This window comes from Pelodiscus sinensis, chromosome 1, assembly GCF_052426305.1.
Source record: "Pelodiscus sinensis isolate ZL-2025 chromosome 1, ASM5242630v1, whole genome shotgun sequence".
Taxonomy (NCBI): domain Eukaryota; kingdom Metazoa; phylum Chordata; order Testudines; family Trionychidae; genus Pelodiscus; species Pelodiscus sinensis.
Genome location: NC_143052.1, coordinates 62,786,433 through 62,799,773, shown reverse-complemented (window position 1 = coordinate 62,799,773; position 13,341 = coordinate 62,786,433). Strand labels below are relative to the sequence as shown.

Genomic DNA, 13,341 nt, shown 5'->3' with positions numbered 1-13,341 from the left:
ATGGAGTTGCTGGGCAAGATGGAGATAGGGGCATGAGATAAAAAACACCCAAAAAACACTTCCAATCGGATATCCAGGCATGACAGAAGGGGGAGAGCAGGGCAGAATACACCCAGTGCCAATGGAGTGGCTAGGCAGGAATGAGGTAGAGGTGTGGTGCAAGACAACTCTGCTAATGATCAGGGTGTCCTGGACAGGCATCATGAGGCCAGGCTTAGATCAGGGTATTGCCTGTGTCAGTGAAGTGGCTGAGTAGGGATAAGGTTATTGAGTTGAGAGACAAAAAGCTCCCAAAGCTGGTAGAGTGACCAGGCCAAGCTGAGGTTGCACTGCAAGTCAGGAAACCCTGGCTGCGTTGGGGGTGGCCAGGCCATCAGAGAGAGGGGTCCGGGGGCAGGAGACTCCCTGTGCCAATCGGGTGGATAGTTAGGGTGGAGGCGGGTTAGGCACAGGCAGCCGGTCGTGCCTTTACCTTTCTGACCCAGATACTCGATCTGGTGCCGCTGGCTCGGCCGCTGCTGCAGCTCGTGGAGGAAGCGGGACTCAGCGCTGCTGCCTCTGCCCCCGGGGAAGACATCGGAGCCGGCGGACGCCTCGGTGGAGCTGTCCACGCTGTCCCGGTGCCGGGCGCGGCCCCCACAGCTGTAGAGCTCGGTCAGCAGGCCGCTCACCAGGGCCGAGGTGCGGGGGGACCTGCCTGCGGGAGCCTCCTCCTCCTCCTCCTCCTCCTCGGCCAGGCTGTCCGCGCTGCTGCCGCCCCTGCCCCGGGCGCCCTGGCGCTGCGGCCCGGGGCTCCCGGTTCCTGCCGCGGGTTCCCAAGAGCTCCCGCCCTCCAGGTCTATCTCCAGCAGCTCCATCCCCCGGGGCGGCCGCCGCTGCTCGCTCCCTCAGCCCGGGCCAGGCGCAGCCGCGCCCCAGCTGCCACCTGGCCATGCAGCGCGGCTCCGGCTCCGGCTCCAATCCCTGCCTGCGGCCGTCGGCCCAGTTCCGGGTTGGGCCTATTCTCCACTGGGCAGCGGGGGGAGACTGTCCCTGACACGAGTTCCTCTACCAGCAGGAGCAGCAGTCCCGATTCAACCCCCCCGCCCATCCCTGCAGCGTGGTACGCGCCACTCTGGCACAGGATCTGGACATTGCACCTGCTGGGAAGGACCTCGTCCGGGGACACCGCACAGAGGGGGGACCAGCACCCTCTCCCAGCGCGCTGCATCTCTGTGAGGGGGCTGGATAACTTTCCCAGGGCCTGGTCCAAGGGAGGGGATTGGCCACAGAGCCGAAAGCCCATCACCTGTCAGAAAAAAAGCATGCAGACTAAATTATGGATATTTGACTTTGTTTAAATGTTATTTATGTAAACCTGATGAGAGTAGGTTTGTACCTATGTATCTACCTGTGTGAAATAGGTGGAGACTGTGCTAAGAATTTGTCCTGGGACCAGTGAAATGTTATTTGGACCTGCTGGGGAAACTCAGCATTGAAGAATTTGGGAAAAAACCCAAAACCAACACTAACTTTCAGTACTAGCTCTGCAGCTAAATTTTCCCAGACATGAATGACTGGCTGGAAAGAAACTGCAGAGTGAGTAAGTAGTGTTAGGGGGTACACTGTTTTCTTTGTTCCAATACAGTTTTTTGTTAAATATTAAAAGGAAAACATTGTTTCTGTGATCGTTCTGCCATTAAACCATGGCATGACATCACAGCACTTGATTCCCTTTCTTTTTTGAACAATCAGGCTGGTATATACGTTTGTGCTACTGTACATGAACCACCTCTCAGGGAGCAGCAAGCCATGTGTGTTATGTAGTGTATTTCTTGGCTAGGCTCCTGTATAATTTTCTCAGTTGACAATCTGCAGACTCACGAGGTTGCACCTGAATTTTTTCCAGTCCTCACCTCAGCCTAGTCATCCATACAGGATAATGTTTTTCAGTTACCACAGCAATATTATTTTCAAAAGAAAACAAAAGTTGCTGAAGATGACCTGTTCTACTGTACAGCCATTTTAAGGAAGCCATTTTAATAGCAACCTGTTTCAATAATAGAAAACAATGCAAGAAACTTGTCTATTATGACTAGAGATCATTCACAGTGCATTTTCCTCAGCTGTTTACAACAGCATCCATTTGGTACAAAATTTTTTAAATGTTTTTTATGTTCTGGTTAAAATATTAATTACAACATACCCTGCAGTAAGCAACCCAACATATCCTAAGTTGCATGTCACAGACATTATTTGTGAGTTCTGTGTCTGTCTATATCAAAAAGTTTTTGGAAAAGCAGACGCACTCTTACACCATCCCTGTAAACCTCATTCTAGGAGGCATAATGGATGTGTTGAAAGAGAATTTTTTTCTGAAATTTGGCACCATGTAGATGTGCCAAATTTTGGAAAAGCCTCTTTTGAAAGAACATCAGAAAAAGATACGCAATTTGCATACTGCAAATTGCGTATCTTTTTCCTATTTAACTCTGCAGTCTACATGTAGTCCAAGTTTCTATGATGCCTATTATATTAATAGCCTCATTCAATACAGGGCACTTTAGGAGCATGTCTACACTGCAGGGCTTAACTCGAAATAAGCTGCGCAATTTGAGCTACATCAATTGTGTAGCTTATTTCAAAATAGTTTATTTCGAGTTTTGGTGTTGGCTACACAGCACTTATTTCAAAATAGAGCACTCTTCCTCCAACTTCTCTTACTCCTCATAAAGTGAGGGTTACAGGAGTAGGAACAAGAAGTCCTCCAGCTTGACAGTATTTCTACATTATGTCAAAATAACTGCCGGCTGTGTAGATGCAGGCTGTAATTTCAAAATAACATTAGTTATTTCAAAATAATGTTGCTATGTAGACATAGCCTAGTTCATCCATATTATTATTTAGACTTCTAGCATTTGTATATAAGCACTTAAAAATGTATCACTTTGACCTTGACTTGTAGCTACATTTGACCTCCAGGACCTCTCTCTTCTCTTTCCCTATGTCATTGGTACCTATATGCACCATGACCACTGGCTCCTCCCTAGCACTATACATAAGTTTATCTAGATATCTCCAGAGATCTGCAACCCTCACCCCAGACATTTAAGTTACCATCCAGTTCTCCAGGTCATTGCAAACTCAGCTGTCTGTTTCTAATTATTGAATCCCTGATTACTAACACCTATCTTTTCCTAATAATTGGAGTACCCTTCCCTGGAGAGATATCCTCAGTATGAAAGGATACCATGACATCATCTGGAAGGAAGATCCCAACTGTGGGATAATTGCCCTCTGCTCCAGTTGCTTGTTCTCCTTTCCTGAAACTTTCACTCTCCTCAGTAGCACAGAGAGGGTACATCTAAACTACATGGCTCCATCGACGGAGCCGTGTAGATTTGTTGTTTTGGCAAAGTCAAATGAAGCCGCGATTTAAATGATCGCGGCTTTATTTAAATTTACATGGCTGCCGCGCTGAGCCGACAAACAGCTGATCAGCTGTTTGTCCGCTCAGTGCGCTAGTCTGGACGCTCCCCTGCCGACATCAAAGCCCTTTGTCGGTAGCCCCGGTAAACCTCATCCCACGAGGAATAACGGGGCTGCCGACAAAGGGCTTTGATGTCGGCAGGGGAGCGTCCAGACTAGCGCGCTGAGCGGACAAACAGCTGATCAGCTGTTTGTCGGCTCAGCGCGGCAGCCATGTAAATTTAAATGAAGCCGTGATCATTTAAATCGCGGCTTCATTTGACTTTGCCTATGTGTCTAATCTAGATGCCTCTGACGACAGAGTCATGTAGTCTAGACACAGCCAGACTGTCTGACCAGAGATGGGATTACTGTACAGTGTCCTAAAAAGTCTCATCCATATACCTCTCTGCCTCCCTCAGTTCTTCCAGCTCTGCCACCCTGGTCTCCAAAGCTTGTATACAGTCCCCATAGGATAGGTAATCATGCATGCTACATTGGGTGCAATAAATAGGATAACCCCCACTCCGGTGATGGTTTCTCCCTGCATTCTCTTTTTTTCTCTTAGGATGTGTCGAAGCAAAAACACGCTCCTCTCTGTTTAGGCGGCTAACAACTGATTTCCTTTATTGATCAGTAAAGCAAAGTGAGCCAAATGTGGTCCCAGCAAAGTCGGGCCCAGTAAAGCTGCTAATACAATCAATCCTAGTATCTTTATACCCTTAGCCAAACAGTCTGACATCAGGGCATCAATTACAGAAATCCTCAATTAAATTTGGAAAAACAAAGCCTTATCAACAAGATGGCGGACAGGTACGAGGGAGTACATCTCCTGTCCCAACCAGCCCAATTAACACATACCAATAGCCCATCCTGTAGGCCTCTTTTCACGGGGTGACAGAAAGTTCACTCTGGTCTACGTGCTTGAGAGAAAAGCTGAAATGGTTTCTGATATACAAGATGGCTTCTAGGTAAACATAAAATAGCTTCTACAACTCCCCACTTTTAGCCTTTTAAAGGCTAACCTTGAAACCATTTTATACCTCCATTTTCCATTAAAATATTTATGTACATTTCTTGTTCCTTTCTCTGCTCATCCTATTTTAACATCACGAGTTCCACATTCCCTTTGGTAAGGGTCTGTCTTGTGTTTTCCAGAATACAAGAAATAAAGCAATTGATTAGCAAGAAACAAAAATAGGCACAAAAGAATATAGCTAATACTAAAACTATACCTTGCAAAATCCAAGTTCCCACATGTCCAAACCAGCCTCCCAACCAATCCCAGAGGGTCCAGTCTTCCCCCTGCCTTAGGCGTTCCACAGTTTTTTTCAATCTCTGAGACATCTTCCTCTACTTCTTTGCTGGTGTCAGAAATATACCCACAGCATTCTCTTCTTACTAAGGCACAAACCCCGCCCTTACTAGCTAGGACATAGTCTAGGGCCATTCGGTTTTGGCTTTTTCTCACCCTGGCTCCTGAACCATTACATGTCCAGCAGTACTTTCCAATTGGGGTCAAGGCTAGGCGGATATACCCTGGGTTAGTAAACCCTTTATCCTGCCAAGTATCATTTGGCTTAGTTCACTAAACAGTGTGCCATTCATTTGAGTGTTGTTTAGTGGGACTGGAATCATTGGGATGCCTCCTTCTGAATGTACAGGACTGTGAGCACATATCCAGCAACCTGTGGAATTAAATTCTTGGGAAACTTGGTTCATTAAAAGCATAAGTACATTTGAACCATATAGGTTATAACTACTAGGTATTAAAAACAAGACTAAGCATAAGCTCAACATGAATTGTTTGTCCAGCCTCATGCTGGCTGTTCTTCAGGACTTCGTAGATTGCTTCACCTATCGCTGGCAGGTTCTTCTGGGCCGCAGCTGGTACTTTGGCCTCGGCCTCTTAGGATCGTCTGCTTCTGGGCCTGGATTGCCAGTACCAAGCCTGCGCTGATCCTCGTCTACTTCTGGACCTGGGTTTCTGGTACCAGGTCTGTGGTGATCCCCGTCTGCTTCTGGACCTGGGTCTCCGGTACCAGGTCAGCGGTGCTCCTTGTTGGGGCCAACCTCTGTAGGCGCTGGAACCAGTTTGCAGTGAGAGGCGTGAATCCAAGTGGGCAATCCTTCGCACTTTACAGCAGTATGGGTGGTCAGAAGGACTTGGTAGGGACCCTTCCACCTGGGTTCCAGGGCAGTCTTTCGCTTGTGAACTTTCACGCAAACCCAGTCTCCTGGTTGTAGTTTATGGCACGGCTCAGTCGGGGCCTCTTGGAAGGCGTCCTTTACCTGTGAATGATAAGACTGTACACACCTCATAAGTTTCTGATAATACTTGACTATGCTTCCTTTAACAAGTGTGGCATCAGCCAGGTTAATTTCTGGGCTGCTTAACAGTCTCATAGGTTGGCCACATGCAATTTCATGTGGACTGAGTCCAGTTTTCTGATTAGGAGTGGCTCTCTTGCTCATTAGGGCAATCGGAAGTGCTACTATCTATGTTAAGCCAGAGTTCTCACATATTTTAGCAAGTTTGTTCTTTAAAATCCTGTTTCATCTTTCTACTGCTTCTGCGCTCTCCAGGTGTCATGCACAGTGCAGTGCTTGTCTGGTAGAGTAGTACTTTTCCAGTTTTTTTTGAACAATTTGCCCAGTAAAGTGGGTACCTTTATCACTGGAGATCACAAGGTGTATTCCCCATGATGGGATGTAATGATTTAGAAGTTTCTTTGCCACTGTGATGGCATCAGCTTTCCTGCAGGAATAAGCTTCTACTCATCTCAAAAACAAGCAAACAATAACCAGCACATTATTCAAAAGATTGACATTTAAGCAATTGAATAAAGTCCATTTGTAAATTCAGAAATGGTCCCAAAGGCGGAGGTCTGGTTGCCGGAACTGTCTTTACAGGTTTACCCACGTTGTGGGCTTGGCAGACAGGGCAAGCCAGACAGTAATCTTTGGCTGCTTGGGAGAATTTGGGAGCAAACCAATTTTGTTTTAAGGATTGCTACCATCCCCCCTTTGCCAACGTGCGACAATCCATGGAGCACAGAGGCAAGGTGAGGTAGCAAGACCACTGGGGTAACAATGTGGCCATCAGAGCTGCACCATAAATGGTCTGGCTGCAAGGTGCACCCTGCCAGTCTCCACTCCTGCTTTTCCAATTCTGGGGCTTGGTCTTGCAGGAGGGCCAGTTCTGACAGAGACGGCAAAGGAGCTGGCGATGGTAGGAGAGAAGGGAAAAATAGCAGGTAGAGGAGCAGATTTCACTACATTCTAGACAGTACAAACTGCATAGCCTGCTACTAAAACTTTACTAAAATTATAAAAGCAAAAAAGCCATCTGTGTAAAGCACGCAGTTAAGATTATTCAAGGGACTTAAATTATTCTTTCATTAAAACAACAATATTGTACACACAACAATGTTAGAAATACATATATCACAATTAAGACACACACAAGACAAATCTGGACAGAACACAGAACACAAACTTATTATGTCATGAGACAGAACCATGATTTTTTTTTCTTCAGTTAATTTTCAGATGATATTAGCGCTTCTTGATGATCTGAAAGACAAAAAAAACATTTATACCCACATTGGAGTGGTGCATTATATTTTAGAACACTTTTTCTTTACAGATTTTTGCTACTTTTTGATCAGCCTGCTGTTACCCAATGGTATGCTTTTATTTTGAACGCTAGCTTCAGAGGGGTTGAGTAAATTACTTCATTGTTTAATTATTAAGTTAAAGGTGGCATGCCTCAGTTTCCCTCTTGTACTGCAGACCAGGCTTTTTTTTACTGCTACAGAAACTCTTAGAACAAGGTGCTTGCTAGTTACTATTCCAGCAAGCAAAAAGGTTTTCCTTTCCTGAAAAGAATCACATGCAATGTTACAGACTTACTTATGGGGGACAGTGCTCCCCCCCTTCCAGAACAGACAGGCAGTTTGCAGACACACACAACCTTGTATATGAAAGCAAGCCAAAGTGCTATCAGCTCGGCCTTGAACAGAAACACTGTGAAGTTTCTGGGCTTGGATTTTTTTAAACAATAATTAGGTTCCTTGGAAGACACATTTAACCCTTAGGGTGCAGGTTTTACAAATTTACAATGTATAGATTCTATTCTTTTATGTGGTTAACCAATTAAGTTTCAGTAGAATTCCTTATTTTCTCTTTAATAGATTTAACAAAGTGTCTGTAGCCAAATGTTTAACTTGACTGTTTCATTGCTAAGATGATTAAAAGAGGCTGCAAGAAACAAGGAGTCATTTCTTAAAGCACGTTTTTTTTCCTCCCCCTTAGGATTTGGAGGAACACTTTCCTTAAACTGTTAAACTTATTTTAAACTTTGTGTTTTGCTTTGGATCGGGCAAGTTTGTTACAGGAGCCCGTGTTTTCAAAGGGAAGAGCTAATTCCTTTCAGTTATTTTTCATGTTTCCTCTCTATCTGTGTATGTGTTATAAAGAGGGATAGAGGTGTGATGTTGTGCCAAATTTCCCCCCCAAGCTTGGTTGATATGGGTGTGCCAACTGAGAAATCTCTTTTCTTTTTTTTTCCCCACTTCTTGTGCATTATTTTGGCACAGAGGTGCTGCAGCAACTTTTAAGTTACCTATCTTACTGCAAGGAGGATTTTTGCTTTTTTGAGCTTTACTTTCATCCCTCAGGGCTTTAATTTTTCCTCTTTTCCAAGTTGTTAAATGCTTACAGGTCCTTGGACCATTATGCACGTACATGTAGTACACAGGGGTGCCTTTCGGCAGAGTGGGGGGGTGCTTAGACTAACCCCCACCTAAACTAACTTTACACACTCCAAAGAAAGAGTCTGCCGGGTCTAGAGTGTCAGACCATAGCAGCTCATGAAATAAAGGGAGTCGTCACTCCCTCACATATCCGCTGAGTCTCAAGGTTCAGCTGACCCCCCTCCTTGCGTTCAGAGCTCCCTCGTGGGAGAGCCCTGGTGCAGCTGGGATCAGCTCAAGTCTCAGACCTATGCAGCGGCATTCATTCTTCACTCATTACATTCATACTCGTTTTTCACACACATTTTTTTTCTCCTTTTTCACATTTTTCCTACAGTTTCCACATTTAGATGCATCTTTCTTTATTGTCCAATTCTCATGGGTGTTTCTATTAAGTGGCGCTGCCCTAAGACATCCGGCACTTAATATCAGACTTCATTAGGATCCTATACCAGAAGGCTCTTATCATAAAGGCACTGGAATTCCTGTAGACTGACCTACCCCCATTTTCTGTGCGCGCTTAATTCTGTAAGGCACCGAACTAAAAGTCCACCTGCTTACACTATTTCTTCTGCAAGTCACCGAATCAGAATCCGCCTGCTTGCTCTGCGACTCACCGAATCAGAATCCGCCTGCTTGCTCTGCGAGTCACCGAATTAAGAATTCACCTGCTCGCACTGGTCCCCCCCCCCCTTTTGGTTGCGAGGCACTGGACTCAAAGTCCACCTGGCTCACAGGGGTTTCCAGCACCTGCCCCAGCCCAGCAGAACACCACGTCCTGGCGCCTGGAGACAGCCTGGCGGAATGGGGTACTATGGCCTGGGGTTAGCCTCAGAGGTCAGTACTACGCCCACAAATAACAGAGAGAGACAACAAAGCTTCCCCACAGTTCCGTGTGCCGAGAGAGAGTAATGGCACCACACCAGCTTTTAGCGCCCGAACACAGAGGGTCCAGCACATGGCTGCCTCACTAGAGACCTTTTGGAACTGTGACACATAAGACAGGCCTAATAGACAAAGACAGACACAGACAGACAAAAATGTTAGCCACTCCACAAAATTGAATTCCGTAGCTCCCCTTACCCCGATGGCCGGCCGGCACTCCAAATCCTAAGCCCTCACCAGGAGATTTCATAACAGGTATCTCCTTACCTTCCATTGAGCGCTCTGAGAGGTTTGGAAGTGGAGTGCCGGTCCGTCCATATGGGCAAGTGGCGCGTTAGGAATCTCGGTGGAACCTCCAAATTGTCGAAGCAAAAACACGCTCCTCTCTGTTTAGGCGGCTAACAACTGATTTCCTTTATTGATCAGTAAAGCAAAGTGAGCCAAACGTGGTCCCAGCAAAGTCGGGCCCAGTAAAGCTGCTAATACAATCAATCCTAGTATCTTTATACCCTTAGCCAAACAGTCTGACGTCAGGGCATCAATTACAGAAATCCTCAATTAAATTTGGAAAAACAAAGCCTTATCAACAAGATGGCGGACAGGTACGAGGGAGTACCTCTCCTGTCCCAACCAGCCCAATTAACACATACCAATAGCCCATCCTGTAGGCCTCTTCTCACGGGGTGACAGAAAGTTCACTCTGGTCTACGTGCTTGAGAGAAAAGCTGAAATGGTTTCTGATATACAAGATGGCTTCTAGCTAAACATAAAATAGCTTCTACAGATGTGTCTACACTGCACCCATAGTTCAAAATAAGCTACACAATTTCAGCTATGCAAATTGTGTAGCTTATTTCGAGTCAATTTCAAAATAACCCACTATTCTGAAATGTCCCTTACTCCTCATGGAATGAGGTTTACAGGGACGTCAAAATAGCAAACCACGTTATATTTTGAAATAAAGGGCTTACTGCTAAGACGCTGCAGTGTTGATATAGCCTTAGGCTGTGTCTACACTGCACCCCTTTTCTGGAAAGGGATGCAGATTAGACAAGTCGGAATTGCAAATGAAGCAGGGGATTTAAATATCCCCCGCTTCATTTGTATAAACATAGCTGCTGCTTTTTTCCGGCTCGGGGCTTTGCCGGAGAAAAGCGCCAGTCTAGACAGGATCTTTCGGAAAACAAAGCCTTTTCCGAAAGATCCCTTATTCCTGATTTTAAGAGGAATAAGGGATCTTTCGGAAAAGGCTTTATTTTCCGAAAGATCCTGTCTAGACTGGCACTTTTCTCTGGCAAAGCCCCGAACTGGAAAAAAACGGCAGCCATGTTTATACAAATGAAGCAGGGGATATTTAAATCCCCCGCTTCATTTGCAATTCCAACTTGTCTAATCTGCATCCCTTTTCCGGAAAAGGGGTGCAGTGTAGACACAGCCTACGAGTTTATCCTTTTTTTATGTTTATTTTTAAAATTCAGGTAGTTTGGATTTTAGTTTAAAGAAGTTTAAAGAATGTTAAGTGTTCAGTGTATCCAGACCTTTTCAAACTCTGCCTCTAAACTCCCTAGCAAAACTGCAGTTATTTCATCTTTTGTTTCTTGTCTTTTGACTAGGGTGCTTTTGGGATCTAAGGATGTTAAATATAGGTTAATTTACTAGTTGAGTAGTCGATGGAGTTTCCATCAACTACTTGACTAGTTGATACGCACTTCCGCATTCCTCCTTTGAAATGTACAAGAGCCCCAGTAGGGGCTTTTGTACATTTCAAAGGAGGAATGCGGAAGTCCATGTGCAGCCCAGGGCCAGTGAGAAGTCCCACTGACTCCAGGCTGCATGCGGGCATTCCAGCTTTGAAATGTACAAGAGTCCTCAGCGGAGGCTCATGTGCATTTCAAAGTAGAAGTGCCCTCATGGAGCCTGGAGTCAGCGGGGGACTAAGAGCTGGGCTCCATGTTGTGCTGCCGATTTGAAATGCCATGCAGATCCCAGGATCAGCTGGGGACTCCCCAGCTGACTGCAGGTTCCACGTGGCATTTCCTCAGAACCCGGGGTCTGCTGAGAACGCCCCGCTTGATCCTGGGTTCTGCAAAAATGCTGCGTGGAGCCCGGGATCAGCTGGGGAGTCCAGCTGACCCCGGGCTCCATGCAGCAGCTGCCGCTTTGAAACACCACCTCATTACCCCTCTTTGAAATGCCAGGGATCAGCTGTGCAGCGCTACCCCTTTGAACGCCGTTTTGGCATTTCAAAGGGGCAGCGCTGCACAGCTGAGCTGGGGATCAGCTGTGTGGTGCTGCCACTTTGAAGTACGCCCTTTTCCCCTCTCCCTTCCTTTGCTGCTTTTATCTAATAGAGGCAGCAAGCGGAGTGGAATCAACTAGTCAACTAGTTCTTAAAATCCTTATTGGGATCAGCAATGAACCACTGTTCACTTTTCAGAGATGTAGCTGTGTTAGTCTGTGAAGGATAAACTTAACTTTTGTCAATATGACCCCTGCTGTTAAAGTCTGGTCTTTGTAAAGAGGTACGTGCTTGAGCACAGGTATACAAAAGGAGGGGACAGGTGAAACTGGTTTGAACCTGTTGTAAGGCCTGCAAAATGACAGTGAGGGGACAAATGATGATTGGAGGGAATTTGGTGCAAAGGGGCATGACCTGTATATGCATGCAATTGTAAGTGGTCAGTAAAAGGGGGATAATTACCATGTAAGAAAGTACAAAAGACCTTGCCTTTTGTTTGGGCATTGGCAGAAACTTTGCAGAAACTTTTTTTTTCTCCTGAGTATCCTGGAGGTTTTTGCCCTGGAATGCATTCCTGAATAAAGCTGGTTGCTTAAGAAGGGTGTCTGGAATTGATTTGGTAGGGGTTTTGGGCCCCCATCCGAACCCTCGGATTAAATTCTCCGTCATCTGTTTCAGCAAAACAGTGTCCAGTGGTATTTTAAAATTAACAAATGTATTAGGGCATTAGGGTATGGCTACACTAGCCACTCTAGTATGAACTAGGGTGGCTAATGTAGTCATTCGAACTTGCAAATGAAGCCCAGGTTTTAAATATTTTTAAATGCCCAGTAGCTCCAACTACTGGCCCGCGGCTACACACGGCACGGGCCAGGTAGTTCGAATTAACACTCTTAATTCAAACTACTTTTACTCCTCCTGCAATGAGGAGTAACAGTAGTTCGAATTAAGAGTGTTAATTCGAACTACGTTGCCCGTGCCGCGTGTAGCTGCGGACCGGTAGTTCAAGCTACTGGGCATTTAAAAATGGCAGCGCCTGGGAACATGCAAATGAAGCCCGGGATATTTAAATCCTGGGCTTCATTTGCAAGTTCAAATGACTACATTAGCCACCCTAGTTTGAACTAGGGTGGCTAGTGTAGCCATACCCTTAGGCTATGTCTAGCCTGGCATGATTTTCCGCAAATGCTTTTAACGGAAAAGTTTTCCGTTAAAAGCATTTGCGGAAAAGAGCATCTAGATTGGCACGGACACTTTTCCGCAAAAACACTTTTTGTGGAAAAGCGTCCGTGCCAATCTATACGTGCTTTTGAGCAAAAAAGCCCCGATCGCCATTTTCGTGATCGGGGCTTTTTTGCGCAAAACAAATCTGAGCTGTTTACAGTAGCCCTTTTGCACAAAAGCTTTGTGCAAAAGGACTTTTGCCCAAACGGAAGCAGCATAGTATTTCTGCAAGAAGCACTCATTTCAGACAGTAGGAAGTCAGTGTTCTTGCGGAAATTCAAGCGGCCAGTGTAAACAGCTGGCAAGTTTTTCCGCAAAAGCAGCTGCTTTTGCGGAAAAACTTGCCAGTCTAGACACAGCCTTAGAGAATAAGCTTTTGTGAATTACAGCTCACTTCTATCCTCTGATTTCCGTGGGCTCCATGACATAATCTTAGCCTTAGTTATGGTTATTCTGAAATAAGGGTGTCTTCAAGAATTATACTGGTATATCTGTAATGCTATAATTATCCTGGTATACCAGGGTACCAGTACTATTATGCTGTTAGATTTCTGCATGTAGACATGCCCTTTTTATTTAAACCCATGCCAGCTCCCATTGAAAACAGTAGGATTTTTTGCCAATGTCTTCCTTCAACTAGTTGTTTGTAGTGTTTTTGTAGCAGTGTTGGTCCCAGGATATTAGAGAGACAAGGTGGGTGGGTAATATTATTTGACCAATTTCAGTTGGTGAAAGAGACAAGTTCACAAGCTACATAGAGCTTGTCTCTTTTACCAGCAGCAGTTGGTC

General features: G+C 45.5%; 1 protein-coding gene across 4 annotated transcripts in view; it reads right to left on the bottom strand.

The window, feature by feature from the left end:
- TBC1D30 (TBC1 domain family member 30) overlaps positions 1-999 on the bottom strand; it is an 87,379-nt gene extending 86,380 nt beyond the window's left edge. For 2 of the 4 annotated variants that reach the window (XM_075931080.2, XM_025188268.3), the window contains exon 1: positions 473-999. In XM_075931080.2, coding sequence (XP_075787195.1) covers positions 473-857 — 385 coding nt within the window. In that variant the 5' untranslated portion in view covers positions 858-999. The remainder of the gene's footprint in view (positions 1-472) is intronic. The other 2 variants (XM_025188265.3, XM_025188266.3) reach the window with 1 other exon arrangement.
- Between the last annotated feature and the right edge of the window lie 12,342 nt (positions 1,000-13,341).